Source organism: Pithys albifrons, chromosome Z, assembly GCF_047495875.1.
Source record: "Pithys albifrons albifrons isolate INPA30051 chromosome Z, PitAlb_v1, whole genome shotgun sequence".
Lineage (NCBI taxonomy): Eukaryota > Metazoa > Chordata > Aves > Passeriformes > Thamnophilidae > Pithys > Pithys albifrons.
Genome location: NC_092497.1, coordinates 56284697 through 56307719, shown reverse-complemented (window position 1 = coordinate 56307719; position 23023 = coordinate 56284697). Strand labels below are relative to the sequence as shown.

Sequence of the window (23023 nt, the reverse complement as noted above, 5' to 3'; positions counted from 1 at the left end):
ACTGTAGAAAAACTATGATTTATTGAAAGTATTATTTTTTCCGTAAGTTTGTTGTACCAGATGTGTTAGCACCTTTTAGGTTATATATTTTAAAGTATAATAAACGATTGATACGTAAGCACAGTTCAACCAAGACGCTGCTCTTACAGATCACCACACCCTGACTATGCAACACACTGCATTTGCCACAGGCATATATAGGCTCTGCACTGGTATGCCAAAAATATTACATGGGTCCTGGAAGCAGGAACAGCGTGGGCTGTGAGCAGGGGAAAAAATACCCAACACGCCCCAAAACAAAAACATAAATACAACAACAACATAAGAACAACTCCGACGCTGCTTTTTAAAGTTTGATCCTCCCTCCCCTCTCTTCTCAAACTGATGTCCTGAAAGGGCTGTTTCCAGCATGTTAAAAAAATTTAGGAAGTTAATTAATCACAGAAAGCTCGCTCCGGAGCGTTTCAAGCCCTCTGACAACTGAGTCACCTTCAAAGCCCTGGAGTTGGGGCTCGTGTTATTCCAGCCCACAAAATTCCCGGAAATACAGGGAGGGGGAAAGAGGGGTGGAAAAAATAACTACAACATGAACAAAAATGAGCCTCAAGCAGGGAAGAGAAGTCAGTACAAGAGCAGCTAACTCACTTGTGCAGAGGTGTGTGCTGTTCCCCGCAGGAAGGACAGGACGTGGCTGCTGTCCCAGAGCTGTGGCTGTGGGTTCTGGGAGGTGCTGGCCATGCCAAGCCCAGCCCGTGTGCTGATGGCACAGTCCCCACCCAGCAGCAGCACAGCTGCCTCGCCTCCAGCACAGCACCCATACCAGGGGAGGGCACCCAAACCAACCTGGCTGGGCTCCAGCAGTGATGCCACAGTGAGCAAACCCTCCTGCCACTCCTGCGGTCACTCCTGTCACCAAACTGGCACCATGACAGTCACAGAACTCCTCCTTGAGATGGTGCAACATCCAGCCTTCAAAAAGCTTCCTCTTCTTGCCTTGGAAACCAAATTGTGAGTGGCTGGCCATGTGGGGTGATGGGACACACTGGGTTTTCACGTGTGATGTAGTCTTGACACGACTATGTATGTGTATGGTCAGACTTCATGAACGCAGATTTGGGCAGGGCTCTCCCCACGTGCCCTTCCAGCCTGTGCAGTGGATGTTTTAGGTGAGGCTCAGCGTGCACAGAACTGGCCCCACCGTTTCAGTCCCAAGGTCCATCTGCCACGGCCAAGCGAGCTTGGACAGTGACAGGGAAGTCCTCGGGACTGTCACAGACCCCGGCACTGACCAGGGCTGACCCTGCTGAGCATCCCAGATCTGACGGGATGGGATGGCAGGGGGTGATTGAACTGCCAGGGGACGGTCCCACTGAGACTTGAACTCAGGACCTTGGGATTCACAGTCCAGAGTGCTCTCCTTTACACCACGGCACCGCCCCCAGCAACTATGTAATAGCTTTACTAACAACCCCTAAGAAAGAAGCACGAATGGTTTGATGTGGCTGGCTTGGAATCAGCTTATGAGGGTTTGATTCCTTCCTTTCTTGGACCTGGACAAAGGCTGGTTCATCAAAGGTGTGGCAGGGGGGCGGGCAGCCATGGATTCATTCATTCAATGATAGCATTAGTTAGTCTGGTTGTAGTACTTTTCATCTGGATGTGAAGGCTTCTCACATAATAAGTATTAGTATGATTACTGCAGTTACAGAGATGAGTGAGTCAATGGAAGAAAGAGTATTCCGTAAGAGTGTAGGTGTCTGGATAGTCAGAGTATTGTCCTGACATGCCAGCTACACTTAGGAAGTGCTGTGGCTTGTCCTCTGCCTTGTGAGTCCATAGCACTGCTGCCACGAGAAGGAACCCCCTCACTTCCCCTCCAAAGCCCATAATCCTGATATATGGACCCCCCAAGAAAATGGATTTTATCCCTTGTCCATAAAATCATACAATCTTTACTAATTTTTAATCAGACCTGTACTAACTTTGTATTTTCTATTAATTTTTGATTTTAGTTGTACCCAAATTTGTCAGTTATCTTTACCATGCATAGCTTTAGACAAAGTGGAATTTAACCCTGTAGCTGTAGGATGAACCAAAACCAAAACCCCTGTTTATATTAGAGGCTAAACGACAAAAAATAAATCAGAAAACCTGTCTAGAGTAGAAGACTGAAGCTGCAACATTGTTTAGTTAAAAGGAAATACAGAGCTGCAGAGATAAGAGCAGTCCATTAGAGCTGTTTAGAGTCACCCAAAATGACTTTAACTTGCTTAACTTTGGGGAGAGGGTTTCAGCTCTAACTACATAAACCTGGAAACACAAAAGTCTCATTGAACATGTCTCTGATGGGATTACCCTCCATGTTTCCAGCACTGAATAAAAGGAAGAATTTTGTTCTATTCTATTGGATTTGATTGTTTCTTAATTTAATCTCTATCACAAGTTTACAGGATATCCCTCCCTAAATTTGGACTGATTACCCAACCTCCCCAAGTAAATAACCACTACTAATTGAAAGTCATTAAGAAGGTTTGGACCAGTTAAAGCCATCAAAACTTGACTGACTACAGTTTTTTTTAAGCATAACAAATCCAAATTATTTATATTAATTTAAAAATTAGAATGTTTTTCTTAAAATACCAAACATGACCTGCTCTTGAATTTTTACTTTTTTTTTTGCTATTTAATCAGATTCACAATACCTGTAGTATGGGACTGTGACTTCAGATGCCTTTTACTCAAAAATGCCTTCCTTCACAACAAGGTGATAAAAATTTGGTGATAGTTAAGTAAAGTTTGCAAGAGAAAAAAAACCCAAACAGTAAATTTACTAACAGTAGGAATCACTTTTTATGATAAAACTAGACAAACTTGCCTGCTGCAGAAATACCTTTGACTTCACTCAAAGGTATTTAGTAACTGCTCTGTTTTCCTATTTGTTGCATATGAAAGCAGACTGAATCCTCCTTTAAAACAGTATTATTCTGGATGCCAGTTGAAAGCAACAAACTTCCAATTTCTTAAATCATTAGGGTAAGAAGCTTCCTCTGAAAATCTGAAATAAAAACAATTCTTGCTAAATTTCCACTGTTGTTGAGCTCCTCCAGAACTGCTTCAATAAATAGTCCATGAAAGTAAAACTAACACATATTCTCCTTTCCCCAAGCTATGGCAGACAGCCACAAAAAGAAAATAATTACTTGTTAAGAGCAGTGCAAAAAATCTGCTACAAAAAAAGCAACGAAACTTCATCTGTTATCAATGGAATTGCCATAAAAGAACACAAAGATCCAAGAAAGATGGCTGGATCCAGCTGCGTTCAATTATTAGTGCCTTCTATGAATAGCTGTGATTGAACACTGAGCTGGAAATTGGCTTTCCTGATAGCTGTGGAACTGGCAAAAACATTATTAAAGGCTATAAAAGAAACACAGCAGCACTGGTAGGGGACCTTCTGCAGAGGAGGGAGGTTAGTTCAGCTTTTCCTCCTCCCTGCTGGCTGACAACACTGGTAAGCCCTGACCTCCTGGTTTGTGCACCTTTGCAGTTCATCTCTACAAGGAAGAGGCTGCTCACAGGCAACCAGTAAATATTATGGATGAACACAACCCCACCTGAGTCTACCTTTTCAGTTCATTTATCTGACAAGGCACATAAATGCTGACTGGAAACACCCTGGTACAAAATAACAGTCACACAGGACTGCATCAAAGAGGAAAGAAAGGGCTGGGATGGGTACAAAGGAGTCAGAACATCTGTTTCTGTTAAGCACCTTTAAATTATGAATTTAGTTTTGAGTCATGCAGAATCTGGGCACATCAGGGTTGCCATGGGCAGCCAAATAACATCCCTGCAAGAACACAGTGAGCAGAAGCCGTGAGTAAACCCTGGCTGCTATGCCAGGAACTCAGGAGTGGCCCAACAAAGAGCACAGGAGTAAAATGAAGGCACAAAGATATCAGATAAAAAGTGCAGCAAAATCAAAGCCAGGCAGGTAAGGGCTCTGCTTTAGGAGTCATCCATGGTGACAGGCAGCACCACAGGACAATCAAACTACCAACATACGTGACACAACAACAAGTCTACACCACACCCAAGTTCCTGCACCTTAAATTCAGAAATGCAAGTGACCCAAGGAGAAACAAGCCATCAGTTATTATTACTTAATAGCTGAAGGAAAAATTACTTAGGCCTAACATGGGGGCAGCAAAACCCCCTCTGGCTGTTCAATTTAGGGGAAATATTTCACCAGAGGGTATGAATAGGTTAAAAAAATAAACAGCTTGAGCTGGAGCAACCTAACTATCCCACCTCCCTCACCTCTAGTGAGGAGTTGGAAATTTATCTGGGATAAGGTGCACCAATGACAAGTATTACTGACAAACAGAATTATTAAAGAATCAAAAGAGATTTTTGCATGCAGAACACATTAAAGCCGCATCAGGGAAAAAAAAAAAGGAAAGGAAAAAACAGCAGTCCCAAACTGCCTAACAGCTTGTAGAATGGTTCTGAATACATTCAAGGATTTGATCTGTTTTTGCACCAAAGAGAAAGGGCTGCCTTGCCTTCTCAAGAAATACTTCCCTTCCTGTAAAATTCCTGTTTAAAAAAAAACAACAAAAAACCCAACCAAACAAACAAAAAAAACCAACAAAAAAAACACAAAACAAACAAAAAAACCCCCAAACTCTGTAAAATTTTTGTTTTCAATAGGTATTTTTCAAGATCAAAATAAGAGCAGAAAATAATACAGCTAGCCAAATGGCTTCAAAAAGGTACAAGAGGCACAAACTACAGAACAGAACAGTATGTCTCTGAGGTTTGCTCTATTTTAAATAACACTTCAGACTCACAGGAGATTATGTTAAAGATAAAAAATATAATTAACAGATTTAGCCTGTGTGAAGAAAAGTAGAAAGAGCTGAGTGAGAACTAAAAAGACTAAAATTAAAATAGCTACCCAATAACCATATTAGAGCAGCATGAGGTGAGTATTTCCATGGTACAGAATCTTTTTTTAAGAATGTCACAGAAACTGGAGAAACACCAAGTACCAATAAAATACATAGCCTAGGTTGTCATAACCTAATATAAATTCATGGCAATCACACTGCATTATTTTCATGACACTGCCTTTCATTTCTTGTGCTTAACAGCATCACCACAAATTGTGCCTTCCACATTTGAGGCAGAAGACACACTCATCATAAAAAGAAACATGTACTGAAAAAAAGAGAGAAAATTTAAGAGATTTGTTAGTTAGAAAATTAGATGTGAGCTTCCATGGCACTGTGCAGCTGTAGATTGATATGCAGAAGGATGATCCTTGAGACCATTCCACCTGTCATGGGAACTACATATGGACAACTGTATCTACCTTGACTAGCAGGAGAAAGGCTCTGGGAAAGTGAAAGGAAAAGAAAGAAAAGCAACAAAAAAGGATGTCTTTATAGTGATAGCCAAGAGCATTGAAAGAAACTGACAACAGGAGTTATAGCCTTGTCTTCTCCTTCCTTGAGTAGAAAGGAAAAATAATTACTTAGGTAGCACAGAGATATCTTTAGGAATATTATTTTGCAAAAGCTTTAAGAAAACAAATCTCATTCAAAAGCAGGAACACTTCCTACTGATAGGATCCTTCAAACCATGGGTTTTCTCCAGACATGGAAAACTGGGGTGGATCAACGAATTCCTTGGAATAATTTGCAGGAGCAACAAGCCTCACATCTCAGTGTGAACTAATGAGCTGGAAAGCCCCTGGTTCGCATCCAAAGGAGTGAAGGTGTGTTGAAAAATATATTAAAAGGTGCTTTTGAAATGCAAAAGTGCAAGATAACAAAAGTGCAGAACAAGGTACCAGAGCTAAACATAAACATCAATCTTGTCTTGACCAGCAGCCAGACAATGCCATCAAGATGGGCCCTGTTTGAGCTCTCCCTTAACTACAGCAGGATTGCACACCAGTGACCCTCCCCCTGAGCTGGGAGGCCTCTTGAGGTTTGGGATCCCTGAGCTGAGACAGAATCTTTCCTTACCTGTGGCAGAGAGACCCCTTACACATGACAGATCCTCAGGGAGTGACAGACAATGTGGTGGAACAGCACTAATCCATATTTATCCAAAGGTGTTATAAACATTGTATGGATAATTCCACTAGACATAAACCACTGTCCAAGTCTGAGACTAAGACTGGACTCAGACATGCTTAAGCTCTATCAGGAATTTAGAAAGCAAGGAGGTCTACTCGGAACCTCGTGACTCAGTGAGAAGGTCTCTTACTACCCTTTTCATCTATATGTGTGAATCGTTCTACTCAATTTTAACTCTATTTTCCTTTTTATGTTTCTTCAAAGCAGTAATTAATAATGTGAACCTGGCAATCACTGTTGTCAAATCACTGTTAATCTTTACTAAATTCCATCAAACTGTCAAATTATTAATTTACCTCAATAAAACATACTGCTGTTTCTCTTTTGAGTGAGCTGCATTTCACTCATCTGTGACAGATAACACCTAACAATGACTACCAAGTGCAGCCATCAGTTCGTGCATAACCACCATCAGAAAGAATACTCCCAACATGCTTTTTCAATATTCTGGAAGACCTGAGCACTCCTTTACAACTCAGCTTTTTAATGCCTCTTACATGATTGACTGAACTGCTCCAGGGCAGTGAGAGCAAAGACAGTTGTCAGTGCTTCAATCTCACCAGGTTTCACCGAGTAAACAGAATCCAAAAGTACAAACACTCAGGGGTCAAAAAAGAACCATAGCCCTGTGAAAGTCAAATCAAGTTTGCCACTGGTATCAGTGGGACCAGGATTCTTTAAAATAACTAGGAGACTAACAAAGGTTCTTCAAAATAACTAGGAGACTAACAAAGAAAATGAGAAAGGAGAGAACGTTACCACATCTATTTCCTCAGGAAGTTGACAGTGGCTTGTGCTCCCCTTTCATTTCAATTCATTATGATTTCAAGAGCAAGTCATGAAGACCATCCTAGTGCTGCTGAACAACTGGTTTTCTGTGAGTCATATTATGTCCTCTTCACTGGTAAAATGGTAAAAGAGATCATTTCCTTCAATATGTTTTACCTTAGCAGTAGCAGCAGGTGCTCCACTCGTCTCTGGTTTTGGGGGCTGGCTGACATTAGCACTTGCTTGTTTCTTCTACAAAAAAAGAGAAAGACATAGTAAAGGTCAAAAAATGTTGATAAAAAAAAGAAAACTGTAAACAGAAAAAAATGCTAAGAAAAAGGACACTAAAAAAATGCCCATTAAAGCATTTTTCCAAGGCAAGTCATCCAAAAATGAATTCTCCTGTGTAACTTTAATTCACGCAGGCACAATACAGACAGTTTTCCCCAGCCCAGAACAGGCTGACTTCTCTTGAACCATTTTACAGTGGATATATAAATCTGTGCTATTTCCTGTGGCAGAGTGACTCCTTTTTAAGCAACACTTAAAGCAACAGAAAACATATATATTCTTTAATGAAAGGTATCAACAAAAACAACAAGGTCAAACTACTGCTTTTTAGACATAATTTGAATGATTACTCACCCAGAAGGTAATATCTCAGGGAGGGAGCCAAAGATACAAAGCTAAGGGCAAAAATAAATTTTTTCTAAGAAGCTCAAGATTCACAACAGAAATAAAGGGTTCACACTTCCAACTGCACCAGCATGCTGGGAAGGCCAGAAAAGGAACACAGATTCCACCAGCAAACTCAGAAGCACCAGTTTTTAATGGACTGGAACAGCCTGGGAGATCTAAACACCTGTGACATTAGGCAATTCCAGCTTCTGTTCTCTTTCAGATTTAGCTCAAAAATCTGGAGATCATCTGGAGTAAACAAAGCTGCACATTCAACAGTCACCTCCGGAGCTGGGGTAACGTGCCACTGCCCTTCACGAAAAACATCCCCAAAACATGGCCCAGACTTAAACAAAAATGGATATGTACATCAAGGATGTCACTGGAAACAGTGATATCCCAGTAAGATCCAGAGGACGTTGTAAAAACCAAGAGTAACAGTGATTTTTCCTGTTAAAAGAATGTTAGAGGCTGTTAAAGGATGTGTGGTTGCCTCCGCCTATGTCCCAGCCCAGGACACTCCTGCACAGCTGCTAAGTCCATTGTTGCCCAGTACAGACCAGTACTTCCCAGTACAGACCCGCCCAGACACTGGAGCCCAGCCCAGCACTGGGGCCTCTACCCAGGCTGAGCAGATGTGGCTGGAGGAAAAAGCAGCAGCAAATCCCAAAGACACAGCATACATAACACATCCCAGAGAGACACAGGCACACAGAGAGGACCCTGACACTGCTGTCACAGGGCTGTCAGCACTGCCAATACACAGGAGCCCCACTGCAGCCACATCCCCTCCTCTGGGCTGGCAGAGGCAGAAAGTCACTAGTGCACCCCTTGCCCTCACCAGCATAGCAAAGAGCCCCCCAGACACTGGCACAGCTCTTCTGTTCCCTGGACCCTTGGGTTTCCAGCCTCATCAGCTGTGAAGTCCTGGTTTGCTGCCATTTCCCCAAGAGCCCACCCACTGCTGCAGCTGACCAGGCTGGTTCCTGGTTGTTTCCAGTTGATTCTAATGGCTCAGTCTTTGTGTCTCTGTACATCTGTCTTCCTTCTTTTCCTTATCCTCCAGCTGAAAAGACAAACATCTTCATGCTCCACATGCCCAACAAGTGCCACGAACCAGATGTGTTCTTAGCAAACCTCCCTCGTCACATGTAAGTCAGGTTTGTCTCAGTATTTTCTTACTATGGTTCCTCTGACCAGGTACCCTCAGAAGAGCAGACAATCTTCTTCCACATACTCTTCAACACCTAAGAAAGCAGCAGGGTTCCAGCTGATGTATCAATGCTCCTGAAGGCAGGTGATGGAGCTGTGATATGTTAAAATTTTGTAGAGACAGTACTGAGATGCAGAACAGCCGTGGGCTTTGTCTCTGATGTGGTGCATTGAAGACTCTGTAATCCACAAATCCTTCAACTTTTAATTAAGTTGCCCAAGTAACTCAAAATTTGAAGTGCAACCCTCCCATTTTCAAAAGAAAAAGGAAAAAAAAAACAACACAAAAAAGAGCAGACCTCTGAAGAGCAGTCAGTATTCTGGGTATGCCTTCAGTACCACAGATCCTGACTGACATCTCAGGCTCAGCCTTTGGCTCAGGGTCTTATGGTTCATGGCGTTCAGGACATACTTCTGCTGCTAAAAACTATGTCTAACATAACTGTGAGGCTCTGAAAAATCACAGAATCATAGAATTCCACAAATTCATACATTAAGCACTGTCTTACAAGAGTTTTTTTATGATGCCTACCAAGATACTAAAAAATTTCAAGCACAAGGCTGACTTTCCCCACCCTAACCAAGCCTGAACTACAAAAATCCCGAAACAAACAAGTAATAGAGTGAAATAAACCCTTGCTCTGAGAATTAACTTATGTTAATCAATTAAATGGAATAAAGAAAAAATTTTTAACGTAAATGTTTCTCTGTTTCATGGTAGGCAGAACAGAAATAAAGGGAGGAGAGAGAGAATGAAAATATGCAAATACATTCTCCATTGGAGCAGAGAAAGATCACCTTGGGGTAAGCTACAAGGAAAGTTAAGACAACAGATCAAATGAGTATTCTCTATTGGATACTGCTGAATACTGTCCACAACACATCAAGTAGAGTAATATATGTTAGCTCCCAGGAGCATCTTTCAAAAGTAACTTCTTTTGTGTCTACCTCTTAGTCCATTTGTAAAATTGGCCACATTATACTATTAGGTTCTTCTTTCACTCTCACTAAAATAATGAAGTTATGTTTTTCCCAAAATGCTCCTTCCAGGCAAACCAGCTCTGACACCCTTTATCAAAAAATACATCAGAGCTGTTCCCATCTTCTCCTCCTCCAAGAAGTGGAAGACTATTCTTCTGTGAAAGTCTCAGACACAAAAAGCTGAAAAATTACCTTGTAGTTCTACTCACACCTCGCCTCCCAACCTGATAATAACAGAGCCAATGAATTATCAAAGCACAGGTTCCTTATGAAACTGATTAAAAGAATCACAAGCCTGTAAAAAATTGAGTGTGAAGGAATAAAAGCTGTGGCATTCAGGTACTTATAATCTACTCTTCATTATTAGCAGCAGCTTCAGAACAAAAAGACAAAACACTGTTTCAGAGTGGAATATTAACTCTGCAGATTTAATAAAGAGGAGTTGAAATATATATACTTTTGATATGCAGATTTTCCAAGGGAAGACACGATATAGTTTGCTTAATTAAAAAAACCCCAAACCACAAAAGGAAAAAATGTGCAATCTCTGTTCTGAAAATCTCTTTGACAACCATCAGCAGCAGCTCAGCCTCCTGCTATCAATCTTTCATTCAAGATTTGCTGGAGCAGCAATCACACTGTACTTCTCCCTACAGCAAAAAGAGCCTCACATCACAACAGCTCTCAGTAAGTACCATAAATTTAACTGAAATCATGTTATTTTTCAACTACCTTGGCATTTTAGCCAAAGAACCAACAAAACAGACAAGGGAGACAGATAAACAAGCTGCTGCTGGTGCTTCGCGGAACATCTGCTGAGGATGGACCAGGGCCACAATCTGCTATGCCTGTGCCCACAGTGGTGCAGCCAGAGAAAGGAAACAAGCAAACCATGCAGTTTAAAATTTGATTTGATACCAAAGTAGGAAAAACCCTCACAAATGCTGCAGTCAAAAGTTACCTATGCACAACTCAGACCAGCAATATGCACCACAACAGACTGCCATAATGTCTTTACTCAGCATTATGCCCCAGGACTCCAAGTGGCTCTAATGCTTTTTCTGGATAAGGAATCCTAAATGACAAGGAGCAAAATTAAAAAGTATCACAGAAGTCCTGGCTTCAGAGCAAAGGAACAATTCCAGAAGGCCAGGAATGCTTCAGCACCAATTATCATTGTCATCCTCTCAAAGTAAAGAATGTATTTCCTGCTAAGTAAAGTGAAATGAGCTGAGTGAGCAGCACAGATTTTCTCTACACTGCTGTCCAGCATGGCTTGGAATGCTGGCACACATTAGAGAGGGTCCTGTTTCACATCATATCTGGTGAAATATGACCTCACTCTAAGCTGGGGCTTCAAATTCCTGGAATACACGGCTCTGCCTCCCTTTTAATACTGCACTTCCACTGCTGCAGTGCACAGGTGAGGCTTTTACAGGGATACAGGGACTCTCCTTGGTGTTTCCCTCTACAACAATAAAAAGAAAATAGGTCTTTCTGCATTAGGTGCAGTTATTAACACAAACATGAATCCACTCCAAACAGAACAGGGGGGTTTCAGAGCAAAATCACACACAAGGGGGGCACTTGGTTGCATTGATCTTTATGAGTTACACGAGGCTGTGCAGTAGAGCACCCTGTGCCCAAGGGCAGCTCTCTCTCAGGGCAACACTGAACACAGAGTGCAAGAACAGGACAGCAGGACCATGCACACCAGTATAATAATGCAAGGCCTGCCTTACTCATTTCCCTGTCTCTAGCAGTAGGCAACAGCTGATACAAAAGAAAACAAAATCACTAAAGTAGAAAAAGGTCAGGTGGATGTTGGTATTTCTTCCACATACTCTTGCAAGCTCAAATAATGTGTGAGCCAGGGACTTCTTAATTTCAGGGTCTTTTATAAACCATCCTGAGTTTCTCTTCAGTGATTTTGTCCCATCTCGCCTTGAGAGCATTCATATTTTAGTATCCAAAAGCTTCTAGAGCACCAGTGCTCTGATGACCTCAAAACCCATCTGAAATTGGTAAAAGGGCACACATCAGCTGAAGACAGTGTGGTAAAGAAAAACCATCTGTCCTTCACATGCTAGCTAATTGCTAAAGGCCTTGGAACATCAGGAGGAAAGGAGAAGAAAGGAAACTTACTGTTTCATACACTGTACAACGGCATGCTGCAGACACGTTGACTCAGGTCTATTATCTCAAAACACAGTGAGAAAACAGAGGGACAGATACCAGAAAACTGCAGCACATCACTTGCTTTTACTGGATGGCAGCTGCATACCAGATGCAAAAACACACAACAACTTTCAGTGCATGAGGAACCACCAATTTCCACAATGATCATTTCATTTCTGTTAACATCTACCATACACACATCCACAAGGAACACAAACATTTCATTAAAACTCATCTAGACTTTCAAGAAGTGTCTGATTGTCCTTGAAATGTGACTTCAACAAAGGTTCTAGCAACCAAGACATAAAGATTTAAGCAATATCCCTGTCTTCAGCCTTTGTCCTCAAGCAGTGCCTGACAAACCACACATTCACTGTCAACTACACCGATGAAGAATTGCCTCTTTTTTCAATTACAGTATATCACACCTGCAGCTTATAACTCTGCCCCTCCAGCACATCTTTTGCCTGTTTCTACAAAGCACTATGCACAGACAGACACTCAGTTGCTCATCAGTAGGCTGACAATGTGTGTCTCAACCTAAAAAGCTGACCCTTCCCAGACAAGTAGATCTCCCAGTCTGTCTATAATGAAAGCTTGAGCAGCGCTGCTGAAATGATGCAAACAAGTATGACAGCCCCTTTCCTCTGCTAACATATTTAGGTAATGAAGTGGAGGAGATCAGTCTTTCCAAGAGAAACATAGCCCTGTGAAGCATGGAATGACAGTTCCACCCCTTCCAAAATTTTTCCACAATACTGCCCTCCTGTGCCAGATGCAATTGCACTGAGTGTTACTGCAAACAGAAGTCATCCAAGTAACTACCACAGGCTACTGTGCAGAATCAGTGTTAAACTAAATGGGGTATCATAGCCTTAAGACCACATCTTGGTTTTTGTTTTCAGAAACTGGACAGACTAAATTTAATACTTTAGAAGGCAGAGTTGGAACCTTAATTCTGCAGTAAGCTTGATGCTTTTGGCCACTGTGCAGAAGAGGCAAGAGTGGACCCTTGGGAAGAGTTACAGAGAAGGACTTCCTGCATCCTTTACTTTCCAAGCTAGAGAGACACCAAGCAGCATGGAAGCTGCTGGCAACAGCTGCTGAACACACCTGCTATCTGTCTCTTCCAGACAGTCTGCAAGCCACAGCTGTGTGACTTCAGTGTCAGCCAGGCCAGTGTAGTGGAACACAAGGAATTGTTGAAGCTTCATTCTGAAGTGAGGAGCAGACACAAGCTGCAGCTGTGCTACCCACACATGCAGGAAGGGAAGAAAAGCTTCAAGATTCAAAGGGGAAGGCTCGTTGCCTTCAGTGAGCTCATGGCTTCCATGCTCAGCTTTTATCTGTGTGGACCAGCCTGCTTGGTGACCTGGTTCTTTTCTCTCATGACAAGCAGCAGGATGACCTGAAATAATGCAACTCCAGTTCAGCTTCAGCACCTCCCCTTCCCTACACTTCATCTGCGTCACTCAGATAACATGTCTACTCTCCTTTACAGAATACTTTTAAGATCCAGTGATGAAAGTACTGCCTGATAGGTAAGCAGAAAGTCACTGGAAACTTAAAAAGTAAATACTTCCTGAAGAAACAACCTTCTGAACCAGTGTCTGTTGGCACATCATAAATAAAGTATTCCCTGCAATGACTGTATGTAATCCCAAAACTATAGTAGATCATCTTCTCACTGCTAACTCCTAAATATTGTAAAGCATTATTTTATATTATTGGATTGTGAGGATAAAATTGGAAAAATCTTACAGAGCCATTTAATCTCCTCAGCACCTCTGTAAAAGTGTGTATCTTATGGAGTAGGTTTCTACCTACAGTAAGCCTGCTGTTTATTTTTTCAATCTACTTTTAAGTCTCTGAGGAGGAAAGCTTAAGAAGCCTATTCTACACCCTAACACTATTCATTTTGGGTTCTTCTTGATGTTGTGGCTAGTTAGGATCTCCTAAGTGTCAGACTCTTTCTACCTTTTTAAAGTTTTACTCTCCTTCTCTCACTCCTTTAGGGATGCATAGCCAAAGAATCTGAGAAACAGTTTTTTATTCTTATTTTTAGTGAAACAATAACTATACAGGCTTTTACTATTTTCCTTTCGTTATGGATATAAACTTTTCAAAGATCTTCATAATTCCTTATCATTTTCATAATGCATTACCAAACCTTCTCTAGTAGGCAGGTGAACAAACTCAATATTCTACACAAGATTGCCCACAATCCTCTGCAGATAGATTATAAACTTCTGTTTTAAAAATTGAAGACTGAGGAAATAACTTCTGACTTTTAAAGAAAAATGTAGCACTGCACACTCTTGGGAGAGCTGTACAAAGATGGTGAGTTGCTACCTTAAATGCTTAACAAATCAGTGTTTCCAAGGTAGGTGTGAACCACAGTGGAGAGAAGGCCCTTCAATGGGTCTGTTTTGATCTGCTTTCACTTTTAGGCACTGCAAAAGAAGACTGAAACTTACAAAGAAATTCACAAGAGGAAAGGTACACACAGTATTCTAAACACTCAAAAAGCAGAAGTATCAAGACAATAGTAAGTCTGCTTTCACTCGAAACAGATCTTCTCAGTGAGAGGTCAGAAACAGCAACACAACAACCCCAAACTAGAGGCCTCAACTCCCCTCCTTCCCACAAAAAAAGTCAGCATTTCTCTATTAATGGTAACAATGTGCAGTCCAAGAATCTGGCATTAAACCAAGAATGTAAAAAAGAACAATGGTATTTAAGAAAAAACTGAAATGTCTAGAGAGGAATGGAGGAACATGTTCCCAGGCTAGAGAGGCCTTCCTTGCTTTTCTGGACAGGAAAGAGAGGCAATTGCTTAAATCATCTACTTCAGAGGACTGTAATAAAAGCATTCATTGCCCTTGATTTGCAATGCAGTTAAACAAGCTTAGACAAAGTTATTTCCCACACAGTCTTTCCTATGGATAAAGCATCAGGCACACCTATTTCTGGCGTTGCTGTACCAATGACTAACATTCAAAGACAAGCAGACAACTAATAACAGTCATTTCTACAAGTTCTTCTCTTTCTGAACCTGCTGTTAGCCTTCCCTGGGGAAGCACTGCTCCTGCTTGGAATAGCAGAGGCTCCTGGGGTGCTGATGATCAGTGCTGGCACTCGTGACTTGGCTTGAGTACCACCTTCTCTTTGCACTACCAGACTCACTGTAGCACACAAGGACATACCACCCAGTGCACAACAGCACCTGAAGCTGCTGGAGAGAGGTGACCCTTCCAAATAATGCTCCAAACACTACCTGCAACCCTTGTGCCTTCTGATGGTGCACAACAGCTGCCATGCACTGACTGTAAAGTTGCTTGTGTAAACTCCATGCAAGTACCAGTTCCTGAGGACGCAGCATCTTGAAATGACATTTATTTTCTAAAACATAGTACCAACCACACACTGGCAAATGTGTAAGGAGATGGCCCAGATGTGCCACATCCATATATGAATTTGCATTTCCAGCTGTGGAAGAAAAGCCAGGATGCAAACAAGGTTGACAGGGTCACAGTTGCACTCACTTCCCCTGTACTTCTGGGAAACTGAAAAACCAGGCATGTCCCATAGTGCACTGGCACTGCACAGTAGATACTCCACTGAGATAGCTGCCACAGATACCAACATGAAATATTTAGGAAAATACAAATACAGAAAAGAGATATTCCCAGCAGGTTGCTCAGCAATACGAGGCAAAACTATTCATTCCTGGAATGAATAATGAGTGGCTGGAGTCACCAGTTAATTAGCTGAAAACTCCCACTGTTACCAAAAGACAAAAAGCTATATAGGAGGAAATTTGTTACCAACTTTTCTCAGAATATGTTGAAACACTTCAATTTACCTCTGCCACTTCTGCTTTTTTCTCTCCCGGCTTGGAAGAAGCTTCACTTGCCTTCTTGTCACCATGCTGCAAGTATAGAAAATAGATGTGTAGTTATTAAGACCTTAAATTATACATTCTACGGAGCAAAATTCCCAAACATTTTATTGCAAATATGATTCCTTTCACATACCACAATAGGACAGACGGGGACAGTAAGTTTTTCTTCTCACCAATGGACAGTATTTCTACATGACCTGTAAGGTAACTTCAAGTGGAATCAGCTGGAAGGTCATGACTTCCAAGGCAGTACATGTAATATGACTGTTCTTGTGAAAAGCTCTGGGAGATACTCAGCTTATCACTCTTTTCTCACCAGCACAGCATTCTCCAATACTTTCTCTGGAAATGCTGTCAAGTCCCACAGGCTTCAACAGAGACTCAGCAGCTCTCAGAAAGACCAACACAACGCATACAGCGCCCTCCAACATCTGAACTTCCCTCAGACACACTAAAATGTTCGTTATGCCCAGTTCTTCCTGACCTGAAAGAAAGCTGTTACCATGATTTCCCTAATTCTGGTACTGATACAGGAAAAAATAAACGCTTTAATAGTTTAGGCACATGACAAATAAAGGAAATAAAGAGTTCTTCCAGGATCCTCAAACCTCATGAATCTTTCATTTCCTCCAAAATTCTAAACCTCTTCCTTTCACCTAACCTGATGTACGACCCCATTTGCTTCCCACAGGCAGCAAGGTACAGAGAGATGTGGTTGGTTCAGCACATGTTGTAACTCTCTGCATCTCTGAAAAATGGTGAATGTGTTCCCCTCAAAAAATATTTTTCAAAAGTAATAGAATAAAAGTCAAAAGCAAGAAATTAATGCAAAAGAAAACATAATATAGCTAATATCTAGTATCTCAGCTACTGTAATTTCCCACAGTAACTGAGACATCTGGGAGCGAGGATTCACGTCTGGTTTGTTTTGTTAAATAAAGACAGAAGATGACTCAAGACTCATTTATTCCCTTCTGTTTTGAGGACTGAGCAGCAGGGGTGAATTTGCTAATCCACTAAGTAATCAGTTCCTACAGATTTTGCTTTACATGGCTATAGGGAGCAAGTAATGATCCATGTATCACTGCACTATCTTCAACAGGAATCTGTTCCAGCACATCAGCAAACAGCCTGGGAAAATACTATAGCTGAATGGAAAAATAAAAACCTAGCCCATCTCTAATTGTTTCCATTATGCTGGTACACAACAACGATTTCAATAATTGTTTTGAACAACCTCTAATAGTTCGAGTTTTTAAAATGAGTTTGGGCATGACTAAGATACTTGACAAGTTTTAAAATTGAAAATGCTATTCTCATATTCCAATTGTGCCTCTTCGGAGGAAAAACAAGCCCTGTAGGTTGTTTTTTCACGTAAGAGATGAATTAATTCACTGTCCCATAAGGGCACTTTAGTAATGGACACAATTAACCCAGTCATCAGTGCTTTCTACTGCTACAATAAAAGCACATCACATACACACCAGTAAAAGCAACATCAGAGAGTGTGGTGTTGTTGACAGAACAGTAATTGCAGAGAAGCACTGTCATAACACTCATGAGCTACAGCTCCTGCCCAGCAAATCTCTGTTGATGAGTCTCTCTTCCTGTATGGATACGCTTAGTATCACAACTCTTTAGAAGACAAGAGTCACCCTGTATCCAGCTAATTTACCTAATGAAGTAAGCATGTCCTTCTGCACGCCATATGTATGTTTTTGCCTTCATTCATCTTCTTCAAATTTGGACACTTTAAAAGCAGCAACATCAAAGTGCAAATTTTTTAGGTTTTTTTCTTTTAGTAAACCGAGCTAGACAATGGAGGAACTAAATACTTAATTCCTACTGAGTGTGCCAGTCCATCTTCTCATCTTCATACCAAAGGAACCCACAGCAGGCAGGAGCATGACATCCAAAAGCGCACTCAGTCCCAGGACTATGAAGGGGAAGATATCGAAGGGGACTGGCAGAACATCAGCTCTGTCTCTCAGGAATCTCAGGGCAACTTCACTGTCCAGAGACAACATGGAACAGACTTTGACAAGGACCACAACTTTGCCACTCCTAAACTCAAGTCAAAAAGACATTAAAATCATCCATCTACCCTTTAGAATGCTATGTCAGACTGCACCTGTAATAAAGAGACTTTGACTTAGAGGCCACCTACTGCTTATTCCAAGGAGGGGACAAAGCACATACGGTTCTTTTATCTGTGAGCAGGAGTCATGCACTGTGTACACACTGAGAGCTGATACTTTCTGGTCTCGGATAATAAACTGCCTGGGAAAGTACTGCCTTGCAGGAAAATCTGCTATCCTGAGGAGAAAATCTTGGAAAGCACAGGTTCCTAACACACCTCCTGAAAAGACCATGCTAGTTCCCTGAACAACCAATGCACAAGGCTGGAGGAGGGACCCTGTTTCAAGAATACCCTTCAACAGCTCTTTGCTTATCTGTATTTCCAAGCTTTGAACCCTCTGGTGAAAGAAAATATACATATAAATAAAATAAAGGCAGTAAATCAATCTGCTTAGTAGGAGGCTAAGCTCCGGTTTCCTGGGACAGTTTGAATGCACTGCTCCTTCTAATTCACAAGCCGGTAACATGAGTTAACTTTCCATTCGGGCACTCTTTTCCTGTTCATCTTCCCTTACAATGCCAAAGATAGATATCCATAACCAAGCCAGTGGGGTCAGAGCAGCTCCAGTTCTCTCATATGAGCAGTGAGTGTACAGCTGAAGTTACATTTCCGGTTTAAGTCATGAGCTAAAAACAATTCCTTTGGCCCAAAATGTTTTCCAGCTTTCCTAACTAAAAAGAAAGTTCCAAAGAAAGTTCCTACCTATAATCAAAAGTTCACAAAAATGCATAATTATCATGAAGAAGAAAGTTTATTCGGAGACCTTCATCCTGTTCTAAAGTGCACAAAAATGTCACCACACCATTATTTTAAGTCATCTTAGCTTTATAAAGTAACTGGCCTAACTGAAGAGCACAGAGCAAGCAGACACCTGTGTGGGCAAAAATCCAATGTCTTACTAAAGGCTTCCCTTCCAGAAATACATTCTAAACCTCAGGAGCCCCGTCAGCACTAAGGAGTCTACAGTTTAAAGCCACTGCACAGCATCTCAGAGGACAAGCAGTAACTGCGTGAGAAGTGAAGCCTCCCTGCAAGATTCTCAGCTGAAGTCAACAAATTCTGCACTACAGATATTAAAAGGAGATGGGAATCTGACCTGCTGTTTTACCTGAAAGGGGGAAGAAGATAAAGATCTCGGATGCTGCTCAGAAAACTGACAAAGGGTGCCAGGGGAGCTACAATTATGCCATGCAAGGAATGGAAAGGTGAAACCCAGATTCTCCTTACATCCAAACCATTCTGCTTTAAATGCACCAGCCAGTAAAAACCTTGCTAGAGCCTTAAGGGAATCTCCTTTGAGTCTTGGGACAAGAGAGGAGTCCAGCCAACAACCATAACAATGTGTTTCCCAAGGGCGCAGGTGTAGGATCAGTTTCCAGGTAGTCATATCTTTGTATCTTTTCTTACCCTGGATGCAGTGACCATCAAGGCTTTCAGCATCCATTTCATTGCTCAATGCAGCAATTTCCAAACTTTACTCCTTGTGAGTCTGTGTCACCTCCACTGCACTTTGACTGATTTGACTTGACACAATGAATGGTACTTGAAAACACTGATCCAAGCTACACGGAGCAACTTGTAAGTAGAGCTATAACCTCAACAGATTTCATCTACCTGATTATATATTTAGGATATGCATTAAAGTGATGTTTTCTGAAAGCCACCTTGAACAATGTATACTTTCTGTAAAACTTTAACAGAACGCAAACTTTTTTTTTTCACTACTCCATACAGAGACTATTTCCTCTTATGACTAACAAACCATAAAGGTTTTTTAAAGGATTTTTAACACAATCGCAGGTTTGTCACAGTAGTGAGTAGTGACCCAAGTCCATCCAAACCACAAAGAGCCATCAAAGAGCTGTGGTTTCCTCAGGGAGGATCTGGCAAGCGTCGTCTCTTCCCGGCAGCCCCACCACCCACCTGGCAGGGAAGAACATGGTCCTGGAAAAAGGCACAGCGCAGTGCTTTTTGCCAAAGCAGGAACAGCCACACATAAATCCTGTCTTTATGCGGTTCTGGTGCAGTTTCGTCACCTCTAGAGCTCGCGTTATTCGGGATACGACGAAAACCTTCCAACAGCACCAAAACGCCAGCTTTCCAGGCTCTCGGACGGGGCGGGGGGGAGATGCGGAGGGACGACCGAAGCGCACCGCGCTCCCACCTGACCTGAAGCACCACTACAGGAGCCTTTAAAAAGGGCCCTGGCTCACCTTCAGCCATCACAACCCGCTATCCCTACCTCTTCTCCAGCGTGAATGCCAGGGAGCGGAGGGAGCATCCCGGAATCCGGAGCGCTCCGCTCCCCGGGATGGTCTGGGCTCTCCACGGGGTGGTCCAGCCTCTCCACAGGGTGGTCCAGACTCTCCCCTGTGGTGGTCCAGACTCTCCCCTGGGATGGTCCAGGCTCTCCTTGGGCCGGTGGGGGCTCTCCCCGAGGTGGTCCAGCCTCTCCCCCGGGATAGTCCAGCCTCTCCCCCAGGAAGGTCCGGGCTCTCCTCCAGTATGGTCCAGGGCTCTACCCGGGATGGTGCGGGATCTCCCCCGGGCTGCTCAGGGCTCTCCCTGGGGTGGTCCAGGCTGACCCCGGGATGGTCGGGGTTCTCCCCCAGGGTGGTCCAGGCTCTCCCTTGGGATAGTCCGGGCTCTCTCCCGGAATGGTCGGGGCTCTCCCCCGGGGTGGTCCAAGCTCTCCCCCAGGAAGGTTCGGCCTCTCCCCGCGATGGTCGGGGCTGTCCCCCGGGCTCCCCCCTGCACTCACCATGGCGTACCACCACCGGGCGAAAGCCATGGCGCTGGCGCTGCTGCTCCGCAACTCCCAGCCCGTCCCTGCTCGTCCCGTCCCGGGACGCGCCCCAGGGCGGCGCCGGGTGCGGAGCCGCTCCCCTGGCCGGGGCCATGGGGCGCCCGGGGCAGCGCCGAGCGGCATCTCCGCCTCCTCGCACACCCGTCCCAACATCCCCGCATCCCTCTCAATCCCGCCTTACCGCCGCGGGCAGCGCCTGTCGCCGCGCCCCGGGCTCCGACATGCCGACTCCGGGGAAGCTGAGCGGGGCCGACCGGCCTGTCACAGCACCGCAGGCGGCTGGAAAGGCGCTCGGTCCCTCCCCTTCCTGCGGGCGCAGAGCCCGGACGGGCGAGCTGGGGGGGGCCGCGGGGCCGGTGTGAGGTAGCGGGGAGGGAACCGAGAGCCCATGGCAGGACAGCGCTCAGCTGGGAAAAGCGTAGCTTTCCTCAAAAATGAGCGGGGGAAAAAGCAAACAGACACTTTAGTTCTCCTCATGGGAGTGATACCCATTGGAAAAGCGTTCGGGTGTGCACAGTGACCCTAGGCTGGCTTGGGGGCAGCTCCCACCGTGGATGCCCCTTACGACTTCACCCAGGATGGAGCCGGGCGGTGGGTGCCTGGGGCTGTTCCAACACCCGGCTTCTCCACCAGCCTCCCTCCAGCCTTGGCATCCCGGCTGCCCCACCAGCCTCCCTCCAGCCTTGGCACCCCGGCTGCTCCAGCAGCCTCCCTTCAGCTGTGCTACCCCAGCTTCTCCACCACTCCAGCTTCTCAAACCTCAGCCTGAACTCATTCCCACCGTGCAAAAACCCTTGGTTTTAAAGAGAGCCTCATATCCTGTGGGCTGGTGTGGTGTTTTAACACTGACTTCCAGAATATTTGCCATAGCTTAGGTTAGAAAATGGAAAATGCAGAGCTTGTGTGCAGGAATGGGTGCAGTTCACCAACTGTGTCCTGCCCAGGTCTTGTTTGTGCACAGCAAAAGAAGGTGTTTGAGGTGTTCTGTGCCAAGGGATCTCAGGTTCAAGCTGGATACCCACTGGATGAGTTGTACTACTCTGAAGAGGTCAGAGCAGCAGCAGTTCCTGAACACATGCACCTGTCAGGGGACCCTCTCTGTCAAAGGGAGGCAAACAAAAGTGTCCCAGTCTTTAGGGAATGCTCGTCACCTGCTCCCTGCTTCCTTGGGGAAGAGGCAGTAGGACAAGCCACTTGAACCCAATCAATGCTATGCCCTCACCTGTCAGAATGAAGAGAGAAGTGGGTGAGGGTGAATCTCTCAAGGCGTTGGGGAATGGCTTTAATCTGTGGAGAGGGAGGATGGTTCAGACATTCTGACTGAGTAAAGCCGCCCCTGCCCATCCTTTCTGATTAAATCTGTGCAGATTTATGGCTGGTCTCTGAAGTGTTTCAGCCTGTGATAACTACAAGTTTTACATTCTACTTGACAGGTCACCTGCCTAAAATTTTAAGTACCCAGCCTTTACCCGGGCTCTGCATTGCATGTGGACATGAAATTGTAGAGCAGTTGCAGGGGACCATCTTGTAAGGATGTGCATCCAGGTGAGAAGCTCCAGAGGAGGTGGAGGGAAGGGCTGTATTTAATGCATGGCTTCTACACAGGGCTCCTGTGTGTGCTCTTTAATCTGGGGTCGCTCTGACAGGTCTAGCAGCCTGTACGGTGTTCCTCGTCTGCAGACCTTCCCTCCCTGCTGGTACAGTGCTCCAGGGAGCCTCCAGGGAGCTTCACCCCTCTCACTGCTGTGTGGCCGATGACAAAAAAATGGAGCTGACAGTAATTGAAATGGTGACGTTTACACAATGACAAAGCAGGAATACATGAAACCCTTGGCGAGGTCCGTCTGTGTCATGCTGGACGTTCAGGGTTCTGCTGACCCAGAAGCACATCATCAGATCTAAGCTCTCCTAGGGGCTTAGGTTTAATAGCTGCAGGAATTAGGAGAGCTGCCCAGACATTTGCCCCAGTTCATGCAGATGCTGCATGTGTTTTGGGAATTGACTGGGCTCCACCCAGCCTTGCAAGGAAATTTCGCTTTAGGGTAAAAGGGTTGGCACTGCTGTTTCTATTAGAAGGTTCCTCTAGTTTGCCACAGCTGTAGGAAACCATTGTTTATGGCCAATTTCTGCATAAATTTACTCTTAATGAGTTGAGATTACTCTTATATGTAAAGGATGTAGGCAGCACACATTTACCTGGGGATGGA

At 43.8% G+C, this 23023-nt stretch overlaps 1 protein-coding gene across 8 annotated transcripts in view; it reads right to left on the bottom strand.

The window, feature by feature from the left end:
* CAST (calpastatin) overlaps positions 1-21106 on the bottom strand; it is a 55227-nt gene extending 34121 nt beyond the window's left edge. For 4 of the 8 annotated variants that reach the window (XM_071579987.1, XM_071579988.1, XM_071579989.1 and 1 more), the window contains exon 1: positions 646-764. In XM_071579987.1, the coding sequence (XP_071436088.1) occupies positions 646-738 (93 nt within the window). In that variant the 5' untranslated portion in view covers positions 739-764. Of the gene's footprint in view, positions 1-645; positions 765-7094; positions 7170-15831; positions 15898-20771; positions 20947-20997 lie in introns of those variants that run through there. The other 4 variants (XM_071579983.1, XM_071579985.1, XM_071579984.1 and 1 more) reach the window with 2 other exon arrangements.
* Positions 21107-23023: the final 1917 nt, after the last annotated feature.